Here is a 10,317-nt window from a genome sequence, read left to right on the forward strand (position 1 = left end):
CACGAGTTTTGATTGGGCATTGATCTTGGAGTCGCCTGATGTGAATGACCAGGTCATGCTCTTCACGCAAACTGTTCGGAAGGCCATGGATACTTTTATTCCGTTAAGGATAGTTACTAAATCTCGCTTTCCTAACTGGTTTTCCAGTGAGCTAAAAACACTACTGAAAAGAAAGGACTTCTTTCACAGGAAGTTTAAGAAAATTGGCCTTTTAAAGTGGGAGGTGGAATTCAAGAACTGCAGAAAGCAATGTAAGACGGTCCTGGATCGCGACCGCCAGGCTCATCGTTGCTCAGTGGAATCAGATCTTGTCAATAATCCGAAGAAATTCTGGAAGTACATTAATTCACGTTCTGGGAGGCATATCGAGTCGAAGATTGTCCTGGATAATCACGAGAGCGATTTGAAGTCCATGCCTGAGTTATTTGCTGAGCATTTTAGGTCCGTCTACAGGGATAGTACGCAGCGTTCTGCACCTGTGCTGCCTCACTTAGATGGGTTTGGTGACTTGTTAAGTTGCATTAATGTTGATGAAGAGTCCGTACGATCCTGTATTAAGAAAATGAGAGCAACATTATCAGTAGGGCCCGACGGCATTCCCTTTGGGATTCTCAAAACGTATCACGACATATTCACGCCGGTACTGTGCTCTATATTTAACAACTCGTTAAGGTTGGGAACCTTTCCTGAAACGTGGAAAGTCGCTGCTGTTGTTCCAGTCTTAAAGTCGGGAAAAAAAGGTGATATTTGTAACTATAGACCTATTTCTCTTCTCTCTCCATTTTCTAAGCTCTTTGAAATGGTAGTTCATCAATTCCTGTCTTTCAAATTTCGAAACTTAGCAATTCCCAATCAGCATGGTTTTATGAGCGGCAGATCAACAACTACCAATCTCGTTAGCTTTATGTCTGCTGCATCTCGTGTAATATGTAACAGAGGTCAGTTGGACGTTGTCTACTTTGACTTAAGTAAGGCTTTTGACGTAGTCAATCATATTATTCTTTTATCCAAACTTTCCTCCTATGGAGTATGTGGCTCAGTACATGACTGGTTAAAAAGCTACTTGTCAGAGAGAGAGGCATATGTCCGGGTTAACAACATAAACTCTTCGTTGTACAGGACTCGCTCTGGCGTTCCTCGGGGATCTGTTTTAGGACCCCTTCTGTTCACAATTTTCGTAAATGACGTCTCTTTTGCTGTTTTAAATTCTTCATTCCTGCAATATGCTGACGATATAAAAATTTATCGAGAAATAGTTACTGAACGTGATTGTGCTAAGCTCCAGGAAGATGCATGTTCTTTCTACCGATGGTGCTCTGAAAATGACCTTCTCTTGAACCCGTCCAAAACCAAGGTCATGACGCTCTCTCGGAAAACTCACAATATCTCTTTTGCATATAATATTCAAGGAGAGACTTTGTCTCGAGTAAGTGTAATGAAAGATCTCGGAGTCATGGTTGATTCTGGGTTGCGTTTCTCTGATCACGTTGGTAGGCTGGTTAACTCGTCTTTGCGAATGTTGGGTGTTGCCTCTCGCTTAACCAGGGAGTTCAAAAACCCGACGGCTTTTATCACGTTATACTGCTCGCTATCCAGGTCACAGTTAGAATATGCCTCAGTTGTTTGGAATGGAATTTCTAAAAGTCACTCCTTGGACATCGAACGTGTGCAAAAAAAGTTTGTTTCTATCTTTAAACATCGCTACATAAAGGAGGATGTTCTCTGTTTAACATATGAGTCTGCGTTAGAGCGTGTTGGTTTGCTTAGCTTGCACCGGCGTCGGGAGAACGCGGACTTACTATTTTTGTTTAAAACGCTGCATGGACTCATCAATTCTCCGAGCCTGTTATCTGAACTGTACCTTAGGGTCCCACGTGTGCCTATTCGTCTTCTGTCATCTTTTTATGTTTCTAGAATGTTTAGTCCGGTAAACCCAATTGTGAGAATGGCTCAGCGTTTGAATCATTACTCTGAAAAACTTGATATTTTCAACCCTTGCTACAGGACGTTTGTCCTTTCTATTAAAAACTTGCCCGTGCAGGATGAGCATTGCTGAATTGCTTTGTTATGTCTGAATGTCGTCATCTCCATGTCGTGTTTTCTGGTGGTGCAGTTGTTGTCCTTCGGTCTTGTGTTCCGTCTCTACTGTTACTGCCTCGTTTTTATTTCATTGTACTAATTACTCGTGCACTGCCTAGTATTATGCTAAAAATGTATCTTATTTTCTGCGGAGATGTGTATAGTGTGTTTTTTTGTTTTTTGTTTTTTTTATCTACCAGTGTACCAGCACCAAGACCTCAGGGTTGTTCCTGGGCACTGTATAATAAAGATTGATTGATTGATTGATTGATTGATTGATTATTATTATTTCCACCATAAGATGGTGGCGATCAGGGAAAGAATTGCTATCAGGTACAGCTTGACGGGTCCCTGACCGCTTACAGAAAACAGCAACAGAGCCGGGAAAAACAGCAATCAAGAGAAAGACAAAAAAAATTGCAGATCTAATTACTAATTAGTTCCTTAATTAATTAAAATGACTAACTTTTTTTTAATTTGTGAAAATAGACATATGTTTTCAATTAGAAACTTGTCTGAGCGTCATCGAAAACCTCTAAATCTGCAATTTTAAGGTAGACTTTGAGCGCGTGAGAAGCGTAGCAGTGCGCTAAAGTTGCCACTCGTGGAGCATGTACAAGGCTAGCGGTGGCGATAAAGCGCCCGCGCGATTTTTTTCGTCTCTTATCAGAGCCCCTGTCTTGTACCTGCTCCACGAGTGGTAACTTTAGCGCTTCCCATGTGCTCAAATTCTTCCTGAAAATTACTGATATGGTGGTTTTCGATGACGCTTAAGAAGTTTCTAATTGGAACCATATGTCTATTTTCAGTTATTAAAAAGTTAATTAGTCATTTTTAAATAATTGGCGACCTAATTAGTAAGGATTGCGCATTGTTTGACGTCCTCCACTGCGAGTTATGCGGTCCCGAGAAAATGATATTTTTTACCTGGAATACACTATTTTTGTCAGTTCTGGCTGAAACACCCGGTATATACTGTATATATATATATATATATATATATATAGTTGCGTTATTGGGAGATGGTTTTGTGTTCTAAGAACTAGACCTACCTGAGGGCCCACGGCGGCCATCTTGCTGCATTTATTTTTTTCTTTGTATGAAGATACTTAACATCGGGTGTCAACTTTTCACTATCGCAAAACCTTGTTGACATCTATATATATAAAAAAAACGGTATTTGATGTAAGACGTTTTTAAATCAAAATTTAAAAAAGTTGGCCGCAATATGCGTAATCTGAAGTGGACTATGTCAGATCGTGAACTGAACCGGCTTGTTGCAGCCACGATTTATAAAAGCATACGACGCCCAGCATCGCCATTCGCAGCAGCTCCCGCGAGAAAATGAAATCCTGCGAGACAACGTCTGATATAAGCTTGCTCGACAATGTTAACCGCGACACAAGGCGTTGCCTGTGTTGCGCCTGATCGGAGCTTGATTGAATATCAATCAACCAATCACTCAATCAGTACAACCAATCAATCCAATCGATTCCATAATGGGTTTTATTTACAAGAAGTGTATGATACAAAATTATTCAAAAATCACCTGGACCAATTTTGATTTTGGCCAAAACATAAGCACTAAATAGAAAAGTTTCCGTAATACAAATTATTAAAAAATCACCTGGACCCATTTTGATTTTGGACAAAACATAGGCTCTAAAGAGAAAAGTTCACATTAACTGAAGAGCGTCGTCCCTTGTCCCTAGTTTGTTTTATTATTTCTGCTACCATCCATATTGATTAGTTCGCGTCCATTTTATTCTCGCAATAGTGGGAATTCTTTAAAGTGTGGTTAGACGGCATAAAACAACACTCGTATAAAAGAGTAATGCAAACACGCAATCGAAAGTAACGAATAGTGGTTACAGCATATGGCAATGAGGGACATCCGTGGAAGGACTTTGGTGTTTCCAGGAACTGCTCAAAATGAGTGCGTCTTGACCGAAGATGGGGATAGAGATGCTGTTAGCAACTCCAAGGATGGCGACATATACCCAGCGGAAAAAGACGGGAAGGATAAAAGCAGCGAACCACAACCTGTATAGTACAGCTAAAACCGACGCGGCCTAGCAGTGGAAATGTGAAACAAACAACAACAACAAAAAATGAATTAAATGCTCCAGGTGTGAGTGGTGAATCAGTCTTTCGTACGGGTTCGACGAGACGTGAACTGTGCGTGCGATCAACGCGGTCACTCTGCAGTACGGGAGACCATAGCCTCCTCTATACTCACGAAGACTGGCAGTTCGACGACGGAGCCATAGAGTGCCCGGTCGCAGATTTGGAGCACGAGGATCTGGTGGCACAGAGCATCAAAAAGCCATTTCTCGGGGAACCTAGACGTCAGCGCACAGCTTTTGCGGCGAGGACCCGAAACACACTTGTTCGCTCGGGAGAAGTGTTTTGGCCTCTCGCCGCAGCGGGGCGCCAGTCACGTGGCTCTCCTCTCATCCGTTGTCTGCCGCTCCTCCCTCTCCATTTCGGCGGCCGTTTCTCTTGGCGACCTGCCCGGCTTTGTCAGTATATAGGAGGCTATGGTGATGCAGAAGACACACTGTCCGAGGCGTTCCCTCGTCTGACGGTCACATACAAAGTCTGTCTGCAGACATGCTAGCATACGTATGTGAAGCGCTTCGGACATGCCTGAGGCTGTCCGCAGGCACTTGTGTCATCAGTTTCTGTCGCGAAAAGCGTGTCTTTCGTATACGTTGCGTAAGCAGTGTGAGACCCCGGCCTTAGACACGTCGTGGACTTGCAGGTGACGCTGTGAGAGCGGGGATGTTGCACGACCCGCGGCGGCAGCAGCAACATCAGCACGTGCGGTCGCCGTCTTCCTTGGAGGACTCGCACGTGGGGGGAGGAGGACACAGGCCCGGGGGAGGAGGAGGAGGGCAGGCCCTACCCAACGGCCAGGGGCCCTGGCAGGGTAGCTACAGGCCGCCCAGGTAACGATACGATACCCTATACCAACACCTTCCACGCCGTTCTTTATATGTCTGTGTGGCTATATACCGAAGCGGGCTGAATCCCCGAGAGGGGACCAACCACGCGCACCTAATCTCCCTTTCTGCTCCTATTCTACCCAATCACTGTCGCAAATTACCCGCTAGATATGGCAAAGAATCTTGGTGTCGTGACATTCTGACGTCAGCGTGTCACGTGACGTCATTTCACATGACGTCACAATTTTCCCGCTTGCTGTAGGGAATAATTTTTCGCTAAATTTATCGGAAACGTTTCTACGCTAAAATTAGCGGGAATTTACTGTCACCTGACATTATGGTGCACACTGGTGTATGGATACCGTCCGCTGAATTTATCGAGACTGTGTAGAAGTGTGCAGCAGGAACTGGCAATATTTTTCCAGACGGTATTTGCTAACGTTTTTATTTTATTTTATGTCTCGATGCCGAAGGTTGAGGCGACTTCACTAAGCGTTCCAAGCTTTAATATGCCGTATCAGTGTCTTCCGAACGACGTACGTGCCTCCCTTCCTTCAGCCGGCACCACCACCCACCCCAGCACCCACACCATCCGCACCAGCACCGCGTGCCTTCCAGACGCCCGTCCTCGCCGTCGGACTCGACGAGCACCTCTTCGGACGACCGCGAGGAGATGGCCCGGTCCCTGGTGCGCCGCCCCGCACCTCCCGCCGGCAAGGCGTGGCACCAGCACCAGGAAGGCTTTCGGGCGGGCGGCGGCACGCTCAGGTCGACGAGAAGCGTCCCGGCGCTCGCCCTGGCCACGTGGGACGGCGAGCCGTGTCCCGTGCATGGCCACGGTCCCTCGTTCTACCCGCCGCACGGGCCTCCGCCACCGCACGGGCCTCCGCCGCTCGGACCGCCTCACGGACCTCCGCCTCAGCTGCCTCAGTCAATGCCGGCGCAAGCATCCATGAGGAGGTAAGGCGCCAGAAGTGGGAACAGGTCGGGAAATGGAAAGGATCGTACGTGGTTAGGGATTCTGAAGACGATCTCCCGAAAAAGTTTAAAAAGTTCCATTAAAAAAGTTGTTTTGAATTTTTTTTTTGCTTTTTTTTTTTTTTTTTTTTTTGCTTTCTAAAGTTAGAGAAACTAGGTTTAGAGTGCCGGATTCCGTAATGAAATAATGTGCTTCTTGAGAAACGAGAAATTGTCGAGAAATGGGGAAGAGTCGTCCGTGGTCAGGGCTTCGAGGGACAGCTCCAAGGGAAAGCTTGGAGTTTCTCGAATGGCTAGGGAAGCCATGCCTAAAGCATAGGCTCCCGTGAGGAGGAAATGCGTCTCTTGAGAAACGGGAAATGGGGAGTCATGCGTGCTCACGGCTTCGAGTGACATCTCCGAGGGAAAGCTATGGATATAATTATAATGCAATTAAATGCAAAGGTGCAAGCGAGCTGGACAAGAATGATGAAAATAATCCCTGGAGAAGGGGAACAAGGGGGACAAAGGACAAACACAAATCTCCAAACACAGCTAGGTGACTGTTTTTTTCGGTCGGGCGCCAGTCACCTAGCTGTGTTTTTTTCAGTCGGGCACCAGTCACCTAGCTGTGTTTGGAGATTTGTGTCTGTCCTTTGTCCCTCTTGTTCCCCTTCTCCAGGGATTATTTTCATCGCGAAAGCTAGGAGTTACTCAAAAAGCTAGGGAAGTCAGGTCTAGAGCACAGGCTTCCATTTGAGATACAGAAAATCGGGAGGAGTAGTGCGTGGTCAGGGCTTCGAGGGACATCTCTGAGAGGAAGCTAGAGAGTTTGTCGAAAGGCTAGGGAAGCCAGGTCTAGAGCAAAGGCTTCCTTGAGGAGGCAATGCGCCTCTTGGGAAACGGGAAATGGTCGAGAAACAGGGAGGAGTCGGGCGTGGTCAGGGCTTCGAGGGACAGGTCTGAGGAAAAGCTAGGGAGGTCTTCGAAAGGTTAGGGAAGCCAGGCAAACAGAGGCTTTTTGTGCCTCAATATAATGTAATAATAGCTCAGTTGATAGAGCGTTCCACTGGAAATGGAGAGGTCCCTAGTTCAATACATGGACCAGGCGGATGTTTTCGGTCGCGCACCAGTCACCTAGTTGTGTTTGGAGATTTGTCCTTGTCCTTTGGTCTCCCTTGTCCCCTTTCTTCGGGAATTATATTCATCATTCGGTTCCATGTTCGATGAGCTTATTGCACCAGGTCTCGGCTCATGTTCGACGTGCTTATTATACCAGGTTTAGGTTCATGTTCCACGACTTACTGCCACAGGTTCCGGTTCATGTTCGACGTGCTTATGTCCCAGGTTCGGGTCCATGTTCGACGTACGCGCGGGCTACTACCCGATGGCACCGCTGGACCGTAAATCCCTGCACGGGTCCATGAGCGCCCTGGGAGTGCCCCCGGCGGCCCCGCCCCCTCCCATGGGGCCCCCCTACATGCCGCCCCCGCACCTGATGCCTCCCATGATGAGGCCGCGGCCCTACGTGTTCCCGGCGGAGCCCCTGCCCACCAGGGACCCCTTCCGGCCCAAGACCCCGGTGCTCCAGCCCCCGAAGCTCGAGCAGGACTACTACTCCGTCGACCAAGTTCGTGGCACTTCTCTTGTATTTATTTATTTTCGCTAGGAAGCGCAAGTTGCCGCCCAATTAAAAACGTTGTGCTATGCAAATTCATTTATATAACGTTGTATTTATTTGATAAGCCAGGAGATCCGCTGCGCTGCCGCATAGTTGATTGGCCCTGTAAAAACAAAGGCCTTTGACTCTTGAGGGTCTGATCTGCAGGGAGAACGCAGAACGGCTAGTCAAAGCTGGAATATAAAGTTCTAATTTTAAGCTACTGTTATTAGTTTCCATTCCTGTAACTACAAAACATCAAGTTACATTGAAACTTCTTTAACTTAAGGTGTAATTAGCTACTGTAAGTGCAACTAAAAAGTTGGCTTTTCATTCCATGGAACTGCCTCAAACCTTTGAATGAGCTGATTGCTGAATAAAAAATATAATCTTTTCCGCGGAAAGTGAACTGTTGGTCAGCAATGACAGCACATCGGGGATCTTTTAAAAGTAACTGGAACATAGCTCGGTGACTTTTTATGTGAAACTGTATAGTTCGTACGTTTGCAAGAATGTAACCATTTGTAACCGTATGATATTTTGGCTGCAAAGCTAAATTAGTTTTCAAGATTTATTTTTACTCACTCCTGCTCGCCCCTACGTAAAGCCAGAAAGGGTCTTGTGGGTATATAAATAAATGAATAACCGTGTCTTTTAATTGCTGCTAAGGGCGACCTATAACACAGTTCTCCCACAATGTGCATTTCATTCCATCCAAATTTTCGTTCATAGCAGACAATAAATGGGGAGCTCGTTCGTGCGCTGTGAACAAGGCACTTCGAAGATGGCGCTCAGTGAAAACGAGTTATTAAAATTAACCGGACAATTATCATTTTAAAATAACCGGCTTGCGCTGCTTCATTCCAAAACACACATACACACATATATATAGATATATAAAAGAATACACAGTTATTCAAATGAAAGGTGTTCGTACATAGAACAATATATGAACATAGCCTCCTCTATACTCACAAAGCCTGGGAGTTAGAGGCCTGAATGCGCAACTCTGCTACCTATACGGTAGCAGAGTTGCGCATTCAGCCTCGGCGAATGGCCGTAGCGCCGACTTTCCTGCACGCCCTGGATGCTTTGCTCGTTACGTGATTAAATTTGGCGAATAGCGGCGCCGCGCATGGAAAACAGAAAAAGAGGAGAAGGAGGCGAAAGCAGGGGAACATATGCCGGGGCGCGAGCAACGTCGGCAGGTTCCCCTAGAGTTCCTCGATATGCTCCCCCCGAAGAAGGAGCAGAGTTGCGCATTTGTTGTCCCCGCGCCGCTACGCCGCTATTCGCCGAGATCCATCACGTGAGGAGCAAAGCATCCGGCGCCGTGCAAGAAAGCCACCTTTACGGTCGCTCTGCCGACGTTGCTCAAGCCCCGGCGTATGTTCCCCTGCTTTCGCCTCCTCCTCTTTTTCTGTTTTCCACGCGCGGCGCCGCTATTCGCCAAATTTAAGGGCTGTTTATACTCCGGCGTTGAGCGCAGTGAACGCAGCGTAGCTCAGAACGCGCGCCTTTCATTGGCCGGCAACCGGGAACTCGATATCTGCGACCAATCAGTATCTGTGCGCGCTGTGCTACGCCGCGCCCGTCGACGTTGCGTTGGAGTATAAACGTACCTTTAGCCGCGTGATGAGCAAAGCATCCAGGGCGTGCAGGAAAGCCGGCGCCACGGCCACCCTTCGATGCTGAATGCGCAACTCTGCTATCGTAGGTAGCTGTATACAGGAACTCTAGGGGAACCTGGACGTCAGCGCGCAGCTTTTGCAGCGGCGAAGACCCGAAACACACTTTTTCGTTCGGGAGAAGTGTGTTTCGGCGTCTCGCCACAGCGGGGCGCCAGTCACGTGGCTATATCCTCTCATCCGCTGTCTGCAGCTCCACCTTTTCCATTGCGGCGGCCGCTTCTCGTGGCGATCTGCCAGGCTCAGTTGTCAGCATAGAGGAGGCTATGATATGAACTATAGTCGCCGGCAGAATGAGAACGGCAGGGAGTGTCTTTCGAAGACCTAGCCTCCAGCACGCGCTCCATGCCTTCCACCGTGCTTCGCCTGCCCGCGCGCGCTCGAGTTGCAGGAGACATCGAACCATTGTCAATGGCAGGAAGCTCGCGCTGGAGGTGGGACAACTGTAGCTCCTCCCTGCCCTTCTCACCTTGCCAGTGGCTACATCAAACACTACTGACTTTTTCTCTTTCTTTCTTTTTTGTTCCTTGCATGGTACAACGCAGGTGTGCTGCAAAGGTCATCTAGTGGTCCTCTGGATTATCCTGGCGGTCGTCACCATCGGTGTGATTCTGGGAATCATCCTCGGCGTCACCGTCACCTAGGCCGGACACCTGGACATCTCCGGGACAACGCGCCACGCTGTCCTATACGACGTGTTACTCGCGGGACCACTCGTGCGGCCTAATTAAGGCTGCACGAACCAAACTCGTTCCAGTTTGGGCCCGTCGGGAAATACGAGGGTGCGTCGAAATGCGCCTTTGGACTTGGACATCAGTGATATACCGTTCTTCCAGATCGCCCTTGAAAATCTCGGTGCATCGTGGTACTCGGGATCCTAAAGTACCCCCAAAAGGGCTTAGTCTTGATTTTTTTTTTAACAAGAAGATTAACGACACGTAATCCGAAAACTGAAGTTGTGGGTAACCCTCGACGTTGTGGACTA

General features: G+C 47.6%; 1 protein-coding gene across 1 annotated transcript; it reads left to right on the plus strand.

The window, feature by feature from the left end:
- Positions 1–4,863: 4,863 nt before the first annotated feature.
- Positions 4,864–9,976, plus strand: LOC8030241 (proline-rich protein HaeIII subfamily 1). Its single transcript, XM_029982738.4, has 4 exons — positions 4,864–5,030; positions 5,586–5,987; positions 7,332–7,614; positions 9,878–9,976. The coding sequence occupies exons 1-4, from the start codon at positions 4,864–4,866 to the stop codon at positions 9,974–9,976; spliced, it is 951 nt and encodes a 316-aa protein (XP_029838598.2).
- The last annotated feature ends 341 nt before the right edge of the window (positions 9,977–10,317 follow it).

Source organism: Ixodes scapularis, unplaced genomic scaffold, assembly GCF_016920785.2.
Source record: "Ixodes scapularis isolate PalLabHiFi unplaced genomic scaffold, ASM1692078v2 PGA_scaffold8__174_contigs__length_109621045, whole genome shotgun sequence".
NCBI classification, from domain to species: Eukaryota; Metazoa; Arthropoda; class Arachnida; order Ixodida; family Ixodidae; genus Ixodes; species Ixodes scapularis.

Bases quoted from the DNA above. Each gene is read 5' to 3' on its own strand.
- LOC8030241 (XM_029982738.4), top strand. From the start codon at position 4,864: ATGTTGCACGACCCGCGGCGGCAGCAGCAACATCAGCACGTGCGGTCG. The intron at 5,031-5,585 runs GTAACGATACGA...CCCTTCCTTCAG, and splicing joins GGTAGCTACAGGCCGCCCAG to CCGGCACCACCACCCACCCC. The intron at 5,988-7,331 runs GTAAGGCGCCAG...CTTATGTCCCAG, and splicing joins GCGCAAGCATCCATGAGGAG to GTTCGGGTCCATGTTCGACG.